The following is a 16,714-nucleotide window of genomic DNA, read 5'->3' as shown; positions in this document are numbered from 1 at the left end:
TCTGGGGGTTTGTAGGGAATCTGTGAGCAGGAAGGGATGGATCACAACCACAGCTGAGGATGGATACTGGGTCATGGGACTGTGGGAGACGGAATACAAGGCCCTCACCTCCCCCTCAACCATCCTCCCCGTGAGCGTCAGGCCCAGCCGGGTGGGGATTTTCCTGGACTATGAGGCGGGCGAGGTCTCATTTTACAATGTCACTGACAGGTCCAAGCTCTTCACTTTCACCGACACCTTCTCCGGGACGCTTCGCCCTTTTTTCTATCCTGGTGTCAATGAGGAGGGTGAAAACGCGGCTCCCCTGATCATCTGCCCGGTCCCAGCCCAGCCGGAGTGAATCTCTGTCCCTGACAGCGACACCCGCGGCAGAGACTGTCCCCTCCCAGTGCTGAGCAGCCCCCAGGCCTGTGCCCAGGGGAGGGGCTAAAGGGCATCAGCAGAGAAGGGGGTGGGGGAGCCAGCTGCTGGGCTGGGGGGCTGGGCAGGGGGTGTGTAGGTTGGGTGGGGCAATGTCAGGGGTGGACACTGAAGGTGGGGTGGGGTGGGGAGGGGGCTGCAGCATCAGGAAGGGAAGAGCCCAGCTGACATGAGAGAGACTCTGGGGGGGCTGTAATGAGAGTGGAGGGGAGAGGCCCCAAGGAGGACGAGCCCCTGGCAGAAAGGACGGGGGGGAGGGGAGCCCAGTGAGTGCGAGGGGGCCTGTGAGCGAGGGGAAGGTCCCGGCATTTCCTGCCCTGGGGGAGTCTCTGCCCATGGCGGGGAGTGAAACGGCCCCAGGGGGCAGCGCGGGGGCAGGGGTGAAAGTGCCGGGGCCCTGCTGTATGGGCCGCTCTGCGCTGCAGCCTCAGCCTGTGGGGGGGTTGGTCCCAGCGCAATGGGGGGAGGGTGGGGAGTGGGGAGAGCTGGGGGAGGGGATTTGGTACCTGGGCCAGGGGAAGGGCAAATGGGACCCGCACATGGAAAGGAGCCTAGGCATCTTTTCCCCCCTCCCCATGTGTTTGCCCCTCTCCAGTGCTGTGCGACAAACGGCTCCTGGCACAGGGTGAAACTGGTAGGACATACGGATAGACAGCTTGTGTCTGCTGCTGCCCATTGCACATTGCTGCCCATCATCTTTCCCCATCCCCAGCCCAGGGGTAGCAGATGGTGACAGACGGGGATCAGTCACTGCTGTCCGAATTTTCTGCCTCTGTGAAATCTCAATGTAAAATAGGGAGAGAAATAGAAGAGAGAGATTGTTCTGATTTAGAAAATGTTGCTATGCAAGGTGTAAGTATAAGAATATTATAAATTACATTTCAAGATTATTTCAAATGCATTTCAAGCATCTAAACCTATGTTCCAAAATGGAATTATTAACCTTTATTTTTTTATTCTTCTCTCAAAACAACATTAAAACTCACCTCTAAATATCATTCATTTGTATTTCTGCTGCATGATTTCAGGAAATCCAAAATATTTCTCCTAACAAAACTGTCAGCTCTCTCTCTCTCTCCTTACTGTCTTGACTGGTTCCCGCTGGAAGGCAAGGCACATGCCCCTTTGAAAAGTAATAGGTGAAAAAAGATGAGACTTAATTAAGCAAAATATTTCAGTGAACTCACACAAGATTTCATATTAATATCCCAAGAATTTCTGCTACAATTAATTCATGTGATTTTAAACTTTCTAGCCACATATAATCGGTAATTAAAATATGATCCTCCCTTTCCTGTTCTCCTCACGTCAATTAACAAAACACAGTCCCCACCCTCAAATGCTATTTTCCTATATACAGGAAGCTCTTCTACCTTATCCTTTATCCTTTGTTTTTCTTTAGAAATATTATTTCCAGTGTAAAACACGAAGGATTTTTTCTCTAAGAATCAGGCAGCACAGACAATACTGAGCAGTTTATTTACGATATCGGGAAGTCTGATAAATCAGCTTCAGCTTTATGGTGTTACAAAGATCACTTATATACAGATTTTTATCACTTAAACAATTCATTTACATTTCTTTTATCTATTTACTTACACATACAGACCTTGTTCTTCTCAGAAAGAACAGGGGTGATAGAGACAGAACAGGATTTATGACTATCTTTGAGGGGGGGAGAAAATGGGTAGAATCTTACAGATAAGAGGGTACCCCACAAGTGGGATAGGGGCAGTGGTATAAGGAATGTGCAGTTTTCATGGAAAGGCAGAATCACTAAGTGGGCATCTGGTCCTCGAGTTATCAGGCATTTACACTAACCATTGTCCTTGAGGTTTTGTTATGCATGCCTGTTAATTATTGTGGGTTTCGGTTGGGCTGAAAACTGCTTCAGTTCTAACAGTTCCCTCCTGTTTGACAAATCGAACCTATAAGTAAGATATAGTCAACACCTAAATACTTTGATATTCGTGATCTACCTTAGGGTTATATAGGAGGGAGGTGGTGGAGGGGGGGGGATGAAAAGCGGGGGACAGAGGTAAGGGAAAAAAGCATAGTAAAGTTTTTAAGCATGTTCTTAAAATAACCATACATAATAATAAAAATTAGTAACACAAATATAGCAACTTTGGCGGCTGTTATTTGTAAAATAGTCCACCAGGAGATAGGGCTGTACGACGAGCCAGAAGTCGAATCTTCCATGTGGGTTACAATCTGGGTGGAAAGTTAGACTTGTGCACGGCCTTTAGCAGTGTTCTTATGAACGGTGGCAGACACAGAGGCAGCAGCAAGGACCATTTTAGCCAGCAACTCCCTTGCCACTTGGACAGGGGTATTGTCCGGATACAAATTGCCATGCCACCAAAGAAGTGTTGTCATTCCAGTGAAGATGCAGCTGGGCAAATAAATGTCACCCAGAGTGAAGGAGTCTGTAATCTGTAGACACATGGAGGAGTTGGCTGGACCCTGTAGTGGGCCGTAGTTGTAATAGGATGCAGTGGTGATAAAACATCACTGGGTGGCAGACACTTGAACAGCAATCTCAGCATCCAGGAGAGGAAAGATAGTAACAACCACAGAAGAAGAAGTATTCAAAGGGCGGAGGGTAGAACAAGAGCAAATAATATAATCAGCAGTTTCTATACAACAGTCCGAAGTTGTTATGAACATGGCGCCACTGGGGGAGGGAAACATAAAGCCAGAAAGTCCTATTTGATAGGCAGTGTTGTTAGACACATAACCAATAGATTTAAAATTAAAAGAGGAAGGAAAAACGTGGGTGGGAATAACAAAAGGAAATCAAAAGAGGAAGAAGTTTCAGGGGGTAGGGGGGAGGCAACATTTAACTGAGCAGATATATTTACCAAGTTTGCAAGGGCAGAGGAAGGGGAGGGTGTGTGTGTGTGTGGGGGGGGGGAACCAAGGCATAGATCTAACATATCGTCTTTTAACATATTGAACAAATCACGAGCTAACATATCACAAGCACGCCCCTTAGATTGGGATATAATCATATTGATTATGATATCGGAGGATTTTTTAATTGCTATATAGAATCCATCCATGGCTGCATCAATAGCAGTGAAAGAGTATAATAAGCCAACACTGGTGTATTTTAGGGCCTGGGTAATCTGGCTTTTAACCCAGGCATTATAAGATCTATCCGCATTTGCATTAAGCAAGTTTATCATGGAATTTGCGCTTCCAGATATTCCCCCAATGTCACCTAGGATGTCTCGCTTTTGTCTTTTTACTGCATGGGTGCGGACAGTATATTGGTGCACTAGTAACTTTAACTGTTCTTGTAGCCATTGTAAAGAATTAGGGTGGTCGAAACATACATTTTGTAACGGTACAGCAAACTTAGACAAATCATTTTTAACCTTAACAGAAACCATAATTACATCATGTAGAATTGTCTTTTTAGATCCCAAATGAATAATACCATTGGGAGGGGTGGAGTGGAGCACAGGGCAGGTGGTAGAGGGGATACAACCACAGGTAATCAAGCTATAGCATCTTACATCCGAACATCCCAGGCGTCTGACTGGGTTTGAACAGTGTTCTTGGCAATACCATCCCTCCATTCCACGTTCCCATAGCAAAGGTGAAAGTTCTGTCCATCCTGCTCCTAGACTTATTATTTTCCCAAAAACAAGTGATATACCATTTTCATGCCTGTATCTACAAATACAGGTATAGTTTCCCAGACCAGTAACCTGGATGGGTGGGCAGAGATGAGCAGGCACCAAGCTGCAAGATAACTTGTCCTCAGATGGAAGGAAACCTGGAAGATAATTCTTGAAAAGGGTTAGAGATAGTCCAGGTGATAGTGACAAATTTAGCAGTGGAAATAGAAGAAAGAGACTTGTTGCTGTGAAGGGGAATGGTTTATATGTATCAGACAAAGATTTTTTCTTTTGCCTTAACAAGTGGGCTAGTACTTTAATATTCCCAGCTATAAACCAAAACATTTCATGTGATAATGTAACTATTGCCACATATTTCATATAGTTTTAAGGTTTCCCAACCCTATTTGGACTAAGTCCAGATTGATATATATATATATATATTTGTTTACGTGCTCATTGATTCTCTTCTGCTTAATGTAATATACCACACAATGTTACTAACAAGACAAACAGCACAAAACATAAAACACAATCTTTGTTTCAAAACTAATTTCATGGTGCTGTTCTTCAGCTGTTTTGCTGGCACCCACTTTTCTTGAAGTTCTGAAAGACAAAAAGAACATTTTTTACCCCCTTTTGTGGGTGGCAGATTATTGCTTAAAATACTTCTTTCCTGGATGGTTGAATTTTGAGCTTTTTGATTTCAACTAGTTTGTTTATTGCCCAGATATGTCCATTATTTGCAGTTCCTTGTGCTACTTTATCACCAAAAAAAGGGATCCAGAAACTCTCCCCATTCTCCTGGTTCTGGCTGCCTCTCTCACAGACACAATTTTGGTCTTTAGAAGATGCTGAACTTTATAAAATATGGACGTACTCAAAGGGTTAAATGCTAAGCAAACCAATTCATCTGAAACCTACAAAACAGGGTTTTTACAAACTAAGAATGTTGGTTTAGATCTTTAAACCATACAGATTTACACAATATATTTGCGCACACAAATTCTTTTATTTTTTCTTGCACTGCTGTAATTATTTTCACTCAGCTGTACACAAATTACATTCCCTTTTATGCATTTGGAGGCAGTTAAGTTCCAATGGAAACCTCCTTTTTCCAGTTAGTGATTTAAACTAAATCATCCATATTCAAATTATTTTAGTCAGGATTATTTACAGACCATTCCTTTGGGAAAATGGCCCATTTTTCCTTCAGAACGGCTGCAAAGAAAACAAGAATTATTTTTTTTATAACATTTTCTACAACTTTCAACTGTTCAATTCCCTCCAGCTTCTGTAGTGTTAATTTCTCACTCTCTTTCCTTTAATCATATTTTTATTTTCCAAAACAACATTTTTATTAGCCCAGATGTTATTATTCTAAGTACTGTCCCAGGGATCTGAATCCGCAGGGCCTGCACTTACTCCTCTTCGTGCTCCTGCCACAACGCCCCTCTGGGCTCACAACACGTTTTCTTAATCTTTTATTCCTTGTTGCTCTGGGGTGGCTCCTGTAGGCCGTGATGCGTGTGCCTCCTACCCCTAAAACAGTCATGTATTGTTTAGTAATGGGGAGGGGGAGGTCAGTAAGGGAAACGGACGCTCCCATGTCCACAAGAATGGTGCATGGCCAGCCCCTTATCCATGCTTGCAAATGTGGTCTCGGGGGGTTTATATCCGCCTCCATAGCACTGATGGATAAGGGGGCCGCTGAATCCTAGCGGGTCATGGAGTTCAAAAGTCTAGCCATTTTTTCCCTGCTCAGGTGTGAGTAGGGGTTGGCAGTGGGCTGAGCTGCCGGCTGTGGTTGGCTACCCGGGGCCGTCCGGATTGGGCATCCAGCTGCCCAATGTCCAGTCTCCCACAGATAAAACATGGCAAAGCGAGGGGTGGGGGGTAGGAGTGGGGCCAGGACTGGATTGAAAAGGCAGAGTACTGTAGGGGTTCAATTGGCCGTGGTCCCGTCCCTGACTAGGGATTTGGGCTTTAGATCCAGGAGATCCTTTAATAAGCCCTTCATTTCCCCGGTACTGAGAGGAGTATATTATAAGTATGCTGAACTGTTCTGTTCTCTCCCTGTCCCATCCATTATGTGGTTACTTGGAATGGGGCCAAGGGAGTGCTGGCATCAGGTTCTGGGTTAAATGGAGGAGGAGGAGGAGCCCAATTATCCTGAGTTCCCTCCGTGTGTGCCAGCTTCCATTTTTGTATTTGTTTTGTGAGCTGTTTCCAATTAATTTCTTTTTGGTTATTTTTATTATTGTTTGAATCAAACTCGTTGTGATCCTCCTGTTGCATGATAGCAGTAATATGACGTGCAGAGAAGTTACATTCTTTCATTTAATTTATGGTTCAGATCTGCCTTTTGGCTCTGCACTGATGTGAAAGCATCTTGAAGTTCCTCTAACTCCTTTACCTTTTTTGCATATTCACAGTAAAGTATTACAACTCCTTTCTCTAGCTTTCTTTTTGTCTGACCAGACCACCGTAACAAACTGTCTTTCACACTTATACCGATCCAGCCATCTTTTACCTTACATTTCTGAACCTTTGCATGTTTTTCTTTTAAAAATTCAATGATTTTTCCTCCCGTTGAGGGCATCATTGAAGCACCCTGGGGCAATTCGCACAACATTGTCACCCAGCTTCCTAAAACCCACTTAAATGGTGCATCAGGGGAATCAGCCAAGCACACCCTTGTACTCAGCATTACTAAAGCACACTCTGGTGCTCAGCACTTGGCAGTGCAACCTTTGCCGAAGCGATCCCTGCACCCCGAAAACGTGGCCAAAACTACACCCCAAAACACAATCCCTGTTCAGTCCTCTTGTCTATGTGTCTATGCATGGTTCGTTTTATAAAAAAAAGGGTGCAAAGGGGTATCTCAGGGAGTCCCAGACCAAGGTGCGCGCCAGAGGTGGTAAGTATAAAATGTACTCATCTCTGTCCTTGGTTGTGGGAAACACTCCGAGGATCCCAGTTGCACCCTGCTCGCTGTGCCAAATTGTAAATCACGAAGGATTTTTTCTTAAGAATCAGGCATCACAGATGGGACTGAAGAGGTTTATTCATGATATCGGGAAGTCTGAGAAATCAGCTTCAACTTCATGGTGTTACAAAGATCACTTATATACGGTTTGTTTTTTTCCTCACTTAAACAATTCATTTACATTTCTTTTATCTATTTACTTACAAATACAGACCTTGTTCTTCTCAGTAAGATCCAATGCAGACCTTTCATATAGGTACAGTGAGAAGAACAAAGTTTAGCTGCAATTTGTGGCATTGGTCATTCAACAATTCCACCAACTGAGGCTTGGTCTACGCTGCCAGTGAAATTCAGCAGCAGTCGACGGGAGATACGCAAGCTATGTATCTCCCATCGACTTCCTAGCTTCTACCTACCACAGCATCCCCACTACGCTGCACCGATGGGAAATGCCTTCCCGTCAACACAGCGTTACTCTTTTTGTGGGGGTGGATTAACTGCATCGACTCCTGGATCGATCAAGCGGGTCTCCACTGCTGCTCAATCGATCCCACAGAATCGATCCGGCGGTGCCGGCAGTGCTGCTGTCAATATAGACATCCCCTGAGTCAGTTATTCTAAATTGATACAGAAAACCCCATTCCAGTGTTTTTGTGCTCTTCAGATCATTGGTTGCTAGAGTTCTGAAGCCGACTTGCAGCCCATATCTGATGGAAGACTGCTCGGATCAATTTGGATGACAGAAACCGCCAACCACTTTCTGGTTTAGACTTTGGTGCAAGTATCCACATCATGGTGCAAGAAGCACAACTACAGGATCACGAGTGCCCTCAGCATCCAAGTCAGGGGCACAGAATGTCTCCTGTGAGCCACCAAACAGGTTCAAAGGAGGCTGCCGGACAACACTGCAGAATGGAGCTCAGTGTCCACATTCAGGTTCTGGGATTCTATCCCGTGGAAAGCCCCCATTGTCCTCACCACCACTGCTAAAATTATTCAAGGGCAACGTGAGTGAACTGGATGTTCAATACAAAAGTCTGTTAACTACGGCAAAACACGAGAGGACAAAAATGCCCTGCAGTTCTGGGTAGAGGTGAACGAACACTGAGGCAAGCAGCAAGAACTGCTTTAGGGAACTCAGTTCTGTCTTCGTTAGCAGTGTCACTAACAATGCAGATGTGGAGAGGATTTTCTCAGATGAGCATTATAACAATCAAAGCTAAGACAGTCACTCAGACAAAAGACACTGACTAGTGCATTACACTGACCGACTAGTGCGTTACGTGTTACACTGACCGACTAGTGCGTTACACGTTACACTGACTGACTAGTGCGTTACACTGACCGACTGCGACCGACTAGTGACGTGTACACTGACCGACTAGTGTGTTATGTGTTACACTGACTAGTGCGTTACATGTGACTGACTACACACTGACCAACTGACATTACACTGACTGACTAGTGTGTTACACTGACCGACTAGTGCATTACACTGACTGACTAGTGCGTTACATGTTACACTGACTGACTAGTGCGTTACACTGACCGACTAGTGCGTTACATGTTACACTGACTGACTAGTGCGTTACGTGTTACACTGACTGACTAGTGCGTTACACTGACTGACTGACTAGTGTGTTACACTGTTACACTGACTGACTAGTGCATTACACATCTACTACAGACTGAGGAGACTAGATATGTGCTCTGTTTTTATGAAATACATGAAAGAAAAGAGCCAAAAACTCCCCCTCCCCCTTCCTACCTACATCACCAACCAGCCAGGAGTACTGATGCGCATCAGCAGAACCTTGCTCCTCACCCTCGTGCTAGTCACCTGGCCAGTGACTACCACGAGCACCAAGAGGCTGGTAACTATAACATCTGTGAGACCCCTATGTATGTTTGTCTGTCTCCCTGTCTGTGTATGAGTGCCAATGAAGGTACCAGTTGACACACGTGTCAATGACGTATACTGTATTAACAAGTCTCTGTATTTGCAATCACTAAGTAAAGCACAATATTGATATTGTTACAGTGTTGATCCTGTTGTCCTGGTGTTTGCACTATTGATACTATTTACCAAATTTCTGTGTTCACAATAAACGTGGCTTGTTGCCTTATCCCCTGAAAAAGGTCCTGTGATATTTGTTATTTGGATAACATTTGCTATCCAATGGAACAAATTTTAGCCACTGCTCTGAACTGCTCCTTGGATCTGTGTTTAAGATTAATCCAGCTGACAATCCTACGGAGAATGCATGGGACCCCTCAACAACTGTTCAAAACTGATGGTGCTAAATCAGACAAATCTCGGGGCTGTGACTGAGCAGGTGCTAACTTAACTCATAGACTCTGGGCCTGCTCCTACACCCGCAGAACTGAACTGCAGAGTTAATTCTTTTCCTATCAAATAAAATTGTGTAATAAGACAAACAGATAATTTAAAACCGAATGGATGTTAATTGGAAGCTGAATAAACCTGAAACACTTTAGTTATGCAGAGAACTAATAATTGTTAAAAGACAAGTCCTACAAAAGGAAATCCAGAAAGTGACCAGCAGTGGCAGACTGGAGCACAGACATTGTAAGCTTGGCGACCATGGAAAGAATTGAAAACCATCCCAGAAACACCCCAGAAAAATGCTCAGAGCTCTGGGATGTTTTCCTGGCAGTATCTCAATGATCCTATTTAATATATGGGGGCCCCCTTGCCTCCCCCTGCTCTACACCCACTTCCTTCCTGCCCCGTCTCTATCTCCTTCCTCTGAACTTTCCCTCTATTTGTTATTTTAATTTAATTTTTCTTTAACTAGTTGGATTTTTGGAAGCAAATTTTGTTTTTTCTAAATTGTGTAATACAAATAATTGATTTACATTTTACCCTTCATATTATAGATATCTTTCAAATGTATCTGAGGTTAGCTAGCAAATGGCTGATACATTGTGAGCTGTTAATGTGCTATGAGAAGTTTAGGTGCCATTGGTTATGTCTGTTTGTTCTGTGTGTGTTTGTAGCTATTTAAAAATGTAATAAAAACATAACATGACAAACCAAAGCCAGACCCAACAACTGCCCTGGCCCTGGCTCTGTCTGCCCTGCCCCGGGGCTGTGACACTGGCGGTGACTCGCTGCAGCTCAGCCCGGCCCGCTGGGAACAGCAGGAAGGGAAACGCCCCAGCCAGCGCCAGCCAAACCGGCTTCTCTGAGCTCAGGGAAGGGAAAGTGAAACTAACCCGCAGCGGCTGTTCCCGGCCCGGGCGGAGGAGCCATGGCTGCTGCCGGGGAGCTGGCCGGGAGCTTCCAGGACGAAGTGACTTGCTCCGTCTGCCTGGAGTATTTCACAGAGCCGGTGACTATCGAGTGTGGGCACAACTTCTGCCGAGCCTGCATCAGCCAGTGCTGGGGGGAGTCGGAGCCAAACTTCCCCTGCCCCCAGTGCCGAGAACCCGCCCAGCAGAGACACCTGCGGCCCAACAGGCAGCTGGGCAACGTGGTGCAGTTAGTGAAACGCCTGAGGCTGCAGGCGGTGCCGGAGCCCGAGGGGGGCAGAGTGTGTGAGAGACACCAGGAGGCTCTGAAACTCTTCTGTCAGGAGGATCAAACCCCCATCTGCGTGATCTGCAGAGAGTCCCGGGCTCACCGCGCTCACACCGCGCTGCCCATCGAGGAGGCTGCCCAGGAGTACAGGGTAGGGCGCAGTTATCGCCATGGCTGGGAGTTACAGGCCCAGCCTCTGCACTCACAGAGCCCCTGGCCTGGGTCTGAGCAGCCCCGGATTGGAACCTGGGAAGTGCCCGATCCCGGGACCAAAGAAGGTTCCTGGGGCTGATGGTGCTGGGGAGGAGCCGGGCCGGGCCCAGCAGCTCTGCCCGGGGAGTTCCCTTGGAGCTGGGGTCAGTCACTTTTCAGTGGGTTGGAGAAGGGGACGTGGTTCCCCAGCCTCTGCTCAGTGACGATCCAGGGCACAAAGCAAGGACCCGAACCAGCCCCCAGAGCCCTTGTCTGTGTTCGCAGGAGCAAATCCTGAGCCGCCTGCAGCGTCTGAGGGAGGAGAGAGAAGAGCTGCAGGGCCTGAAATCCGACTGGGACAAGGAGAGCGAGAGGCTCCTGGTAGGTGCCCTGCCCCGCCCAGCAGGTTTGCCCAGGGGCGCCAGCGACAGCAGCAGGGGGAGTCTCTGCCCTGTTTGGTGTCTGTAATTCAGGAGGGTGAAGGATTTCCAGGGTCGATGCAGTGAGGGAGTTTAGGGCATTTAAACAGCGCGGGGCAGACTCTGCTCTCAGGTACCTGGTGTAAATCAGGAGTGACCCACTGAAGTCAGTGGGGTTAGGGTCAGATGCTCTGTGACCCTGGTGTTAATTCCCGCTGAAGTCAGGGGGTCACACAGGGTAGCTGGGAGCAGCCTCTGGCTCTGCCTCTGTAGCACTGGGGGTGAGAGGAGACTAGAACTGCTGAATGTGCACAGGTGTCGCAGGGGGTCAGGGGAAGCTGGGGAGACATTTGCTGCTCCCAGGGTTTGAGTGTCAGACATTTCCAGTGATGCCATCGGGTGTTTGGGCAGCAGCGTTTGCCAAGGCCTGGTCTACACTGAAATCTGTTGCTGGTACCGTGATGGGGTTTGGGGGGATGATTTTTGGTGACATTTTTTACTCCTGGCCAGAGCCCCGGTGTAGACACAGTTCTACTGGCAGAGAAATGACATGAAACGCTCTGTGCAGCCTGGACAAGGCTTTGTGCCATTTCCCATGATCCCCCACTCTCCCCGTGTCCCTGCCCTGCCCTGCCCCGCCCCTCTCTGTGCCCCCCAGAGGCAGACGGAAGTGGAGAGGCAGCTGGTGGTGTCCGAGGTTGAGCAGCTGCGCCAGTTCCTGGCTGAACAAGAGCGCCTCCTGCTGGCCCGGCTGGGGGAGCTGGACGAGGAGATCGGGAGGAGGAGGGAGGAAAACAGCACCCAGCTGTGCGAGGAGATTTCCCGGCTCAGCGCCCTGATCACGGAGCTGGAGGGGAAGTGTCAGCAGCCGGCGCCTGAACTGCTGCAGGTGAGACCGTGTCAGACGCGCCCAGAGCCCAGCGCAGGGAGGGGACGGCCCCTGAGTCACTTGGGGCTCACAGGGTAACTCAGTGCAGAGAGCGCGGCCTGGGGAGTCTGCAGGGCCAGGGGCCCCGAGTCTGCAGAGAGACAGGAGTTTGGGCCATCAGGGAGGGAAGGAGAGGGAGGCTGGTGAAAGGCTGTTCCAGCCCCAGGGCTCAGCTCAGGGCCCGGCCGTCCCTGCAGAGCAGCTGGTGGGAAAGGGGCTCTGCTCGCACTAGCACAGCCCTTTAGTGCCTCCACCCCACTGGGGAGCAGCCTGTGGGGCTGGGGCTGTGGGAGCAGAGTGACCCGTCTGGGGCAGTGGCTGGGCTGGGCCGTGGGCACTGACTCTCTGCTCTGTCTCTCGTTCCCCTCTAGGGTGTCAGAAGCGCCGTGAGCAGGTACGTCCGGGCTCGTCTGCCCCTCACGCCCCGTCATGCTGGGAAGAGGCTCAGAGACCCGGCTACAGACCCAGCCCCCAGATCCCCGACCGTGGGACGGTCTCACCCTCTGGATCCAGCCCCCTCCCTCCCCATTGCCCTGGGGCGGCTGGAGCTGTGGCTCTGTGACCCATCCTGGGGAGGGGATCGCCCCACAGCTGTGGGCTGGAGAACCCTCCCTGGGGCCGGGCTGGCTCAGGGGATCATTACTGGGGCTGGGGCCTGTCACCCCGAGGGCCCAGCTGGGACCTGGCCCCAGCTCTGTCATGGCCCAAAGCCTGTCCCATGTGAGGGGGGCCCAGGGGCCTGTGGGGAAAGAGCCGAGTGTCCCAGCTCACACCTCAGAGGGGCCGTTTCCATGTCCCAGAACCCCCCACCCCCTGGGAGTGACCAGGCCCCTTGGAGGCTGAGAGGAGACGCTGAGGAGCGGCTGGGCCTGGAGAATGGGCCCCTCTCTCAGCCCTGGGAGTGGCCCCTCCAGGTCCTGGTGGGGAACATGGGCCGGGCCGGGTGTGGGGGAGCTGGGGCTGGCGCTGCCCAGGCTGTGTTTTCTCTCTGGACGGAGAGAGGCTGCCAGTCCCCAGGCTGGGCCCCGGCAGATTGTGCAGGCACTAAATTCCCTGGGCAGCAGAGGTCACGGCCCTGTTAGCTCTGCCTGTGGCCCCAGCTCCCACCCGCTCCCCTTTCTGGCTTTGGGGGGGGACTTAGGGCTGAGGAGGGAGAGGAATAAACACACTCGTGTCTCTGCAGGGGAGAGAAGGCGACGTCTCCACATCCGGTGCCCAAATCCCCTGAGCTGGAAAAGAGAATCCGGGATTTCCCTCGAGAGAACAATCTCCAGGGGGCTGTGACGGGATTCCTGGGTAAGGGACGCTCCGAGGGTTTCTCTCTTACAGTGTCCGGGCAGGGACAGGTGGGGGACTCCCACGGGGAAGCTGCGGAGCTGAGACTGCAGGAGGGAGGCCCCCGTTGGTTGGGTTGTTGTCAGTCCCTGAGTGTTCATACCGAGCGGGGCAGATCATTCGCAGTCACTGCCGCTCTGGCCTGGCCAGCTGAGCTCAGGGGCTGACTCTCCTGCAGCTGCTGCTGTTCAGAATTTCTGGGTGTTTCTCTCCGGCTCCGATTTGCTGCTCACTGCTCTAGATCTGCAGTTCAGCCAGCTGAGGTTGAACATGGAGCTGCCACGAGGATCCACAGGGCGAGAATCTGGTCTGTGGGTCCGTGGGCAATTGCTGCATCCACAGCCGCAGCCAGCACTGCTGGTGGGGCAGCCATTGATGGGCTGTGAGCTTGTGGGGCCAAGCACCCCTGGATGTCCTGGGTCCTGCCCAGAGGCCCTGGCTGGCAGGGCTCCCCACCCTTGGCCCAGGCAAGCTGTTTAAGGCCTAGGGGAAACTCCTGGAGGCTGCCTTGGTACAAATGTAATTCCCTGACCTGCTGCTGGGTTAGACCCTCCCTTGTTCTTGCTTCTTTGCCTTGTCCCAGCCCTGTCCCAGCCTTGCTTCTGCCTTGGACCCAGCCCTGCTCCTGCCTTCCTTGACCCAGATAACCTAGTTCTAACTCTCAGCTCCCATTCCTGGCTCTGGCTCTGGTTTGACCCTCTGCTCGGGCATTCGGCTTCTGGCTCTGGCTCTGGTTCTGGCCCTTGGTTCCATTTCTCAGCACCTGACGCCTGCTCTGATCGCTGTGCTTGGCTGCCCGTGTCCTGGCTCCTGACAGCCACGCTGCTGGGCTGTGATTGTCTCTGTTTGGAGGAGGGGAGCAGGGGGTTGGTGGATTTCTGAGCTCCAGGGAAGCTGTTCTGAGCAGAAAGGCAGATTTCCCATAAAGACATGGATGGCTGAGAACAGGAGCTTGGCGTGAAAGTGCCTTCCCCGCTGCAACTATCCCTGCGGCAGCGCCCTCCTGCTGGGAAACGAGAGAGTCTCCCTCCAATGTGCCCTACGTGGGCAGAGGGACAAGCGGGATATTTCTTGGGAACGTTGGTAGCTGGTCAGCGTGAGACACGTTATCACAGACAGACTCAGGCCAGGTTGTCAGCTCCCTGGTGTCAGTGGAGCTTTGCTGATTTACACCAGCTGAGCATCTGGCCCTAGTGTTGTGAGCACCTTAGGGCAGATTTTCAGAGGTATTTAGGTGTGTGGTGGGATTTTCAAACACCCCAGAGCAGGCTAAGCACCTACCTCCCATTGATTTCAGTAGGAGTGAAGTGTCTGAGCTGCTTCAGCACTTGGACAAATCTCCCGAGGTGTCTGTCTGCATCTTTAGGTGCCTAAATCCCAGTGAAAAGCTGCTTCTTGGGCCTTAGGCCTGGTCAGCACCAGAAAATCAGATCGGCAGAACTGTCTGTCAGAGGCATGAAAAATGCACACCCCTAAGTGGTGTAGTTAAGCCGACCTGTGTCCCTGCCTCTCAGGGACGTGGGGTAACTGCACCGATGGGAGAACCCCTCCGTCGGCATAGGGAGCGTTTACACTGAAGTGCTACACTGGGGCAGCTGCAGCAGTGCCACTGTAGCGGTTTAAGTGTGGACAAGCCCTTAGTGCCTCTTCTCTCACTGACATCGTATCATCTGGGAGCTGTGATGGAATGATTGTTAGCACTGGTGATACAGGGACTGGGACTCATTATTGATTTTTCTTTTTCTGTCTTTCCTTGCAGAGGGGCTGGCTGCAGAGAGAGGTGAGAATCCTGAGTAGCTGTTCTAGGGCAGTGTTACCCACACACTAGGGCACCCCACACTTTCCAGGTCCATAGGGCTCCAGGGAAAGGCATCTACCCTTACCCAATTCACACTCTAGAGCTCAGGGTCACCCATTCCCAGGCCATAGGGCTCTGGGTGCTGTTGTCAGTTGGCTGCGTGTGTGTGTGCTCCCTGTGTGTTTGCTGTCCCAGCTCAGCGCAGAAAACCAAGATTCCATCCCACAATCGAATAACTCGACACAACCAGAGATCTGCTGAGCAACGAAGGCACCCGGCCATGTATATTGTCAAACGAGCACAGCAGAAAGTGTCCTATATGTGCTACAAGTACACTTAATATCGTGTGTCTCTGACAATGGACCAGCTCAGTGAACGGCGGGACTTTCCGTTCCCCACTCGACCAGACAAAGATGTTTCCTCTGAATCCCCCTTTTGTACATTGATACACACAAATGACGTATTGCCCTTCTGACGTGTAGTTACCATCCCCTAACGTGGCAAGGTACCGCCCCCTGATGTGGTGTGATAGCACCTATTACCTTGTACCGGATGGTTCGGTCAAAACATCTCTATTCATCATCTTAACAAGACATTTCTGTCCATTCTAGTGTTATCTGAGGAGGTCAGTGCACCTCGTTATCTCTGGGGTATTAGGATGTCCTGGGACCTTTCTGGAATGTGCTTATACTCAGTAATCCTTGGAATGTGTGTTTGTTTATACCAGCTCTGTTCTTGCCAGTTACTGTGGCCTGCCAGCGTTCACAGCCTGACTGCTGCTAGGTTTGCTTTATAACAGACGTGACCGTTACTTTAGCTCAGGCCTCATGTCTGGCCTGTTATGCTAGGCCTCATGTTTCAGGCTCTTCCTTTCTACTACAGGTGTAACCTGGTTAATTGAAGTGCCCACCCTTTCCCAATCCGTAGGGCTCTGGGCATAATTTTCTGTGGGTTTGTGGGATCTTTTACCAGCGAAGGAGCCTTACACAGTAATATCCTTATTCTCTATTTATTAACAATGACCAGACATAGTACCCAAGCTAAGCATACAGGGCTATGGTCACCAGTCCTGATCCAGCAAGGGGGCCAGGCAAGGTCAGTCTGGTCTGGATTCTGGTTGCTGCACGTCAGGGTTGTGGAGAGGATTCTAGCAGCTCTGATCTTTTCTTTATCTAGCTGGTCTCCCACTTGGACCCCAGTTTTAATAGTGAAACTTGAGTCCTCTTTAGCTACACCTTAACCAATCATATTACAAAATAATTCTTTGACCAATCATACCCGACCGACTTAATTAACCACACTTAGTTCTCTTAGTTATGCAACAGCCAGAAACAATCAAAGAACCAAACAGAAATCATTCAGATACACGATAGAGAAGTGGGTCCCATACAGACAAAACAATAAGAAGTGTAGAGTTTACAACCACAACTGTTGATAAGTGATTCCTTGCCAGACAGATG

At 49.7% G+C, this 16,714-nt stretch overlaps 1 protein-coding gene across 4 annotated transcripts in view; it reads left to right on the top strand.

Annotated features, from left to right (window-relative positions):
* The first annotated feature begins 10,095 nt into the window (after positions 1-10,095).
* Positions 10,096-16,714, top strand: part of LOC137144482 (zinc finger protein RFP-like) — a 30,829-nt gene continuing 24,210 nt past the window's right edge. For 2 of the 4 annotated variants that reach the window (XM_067534839.1, XM_067534838.1), the window contains exons 1-6: positions 10,096-10,733; positions 11,060-11,155; positions 11,852-12,082; positions 12,493-12,515; positions 13,305-13,417; positions 15,216-15,236. In XM_067534839.1, the coding sequence (XP_067390940.1) occupies positions 10,314-10,733; positions 11,060-11,155; positions 11,852-12,082; positions 12,493-12,515; positions 13,305-13,417; positions 15,216-15,236 (904 nt within the window). In that variant the 5' untranslated portion in view covers positions 10,096-10,313. The remainder of the gene's footprint in view (positions 10,734-11,059; positions 11,156-11,851; positions 12,083-12,492; positions 12,516-13,304; positions 13,418-15,215; positions 15,237-16,714) is intronic. The other 2 variants (XM_067534841.1, XM_067534840.1) reach the window with 2 other exon arrangements.

This window comes from Emydura macquarii, unplaced genomic scaffold (genome assembly GCF_026122565.2).
Source record: "Emydura macquarii macquarii isolate MOO-44397 ecotype Brisbane River unplaced genomic scaffold, CSIRO-AGI_Emac_v2 contig_3454, whole genome shotgun sequence".
NCBI classification, from domain to species: domain Eukaryota; kingdom Metazoa; phylum Chordata; order Testudines; family Chelidae; genus Emydura; species Emydura macquarii.
Note: the sequence above shows the minus strand (reverse complement) of the source record. Positions and strands in the feature narration are given on the sequence as shown.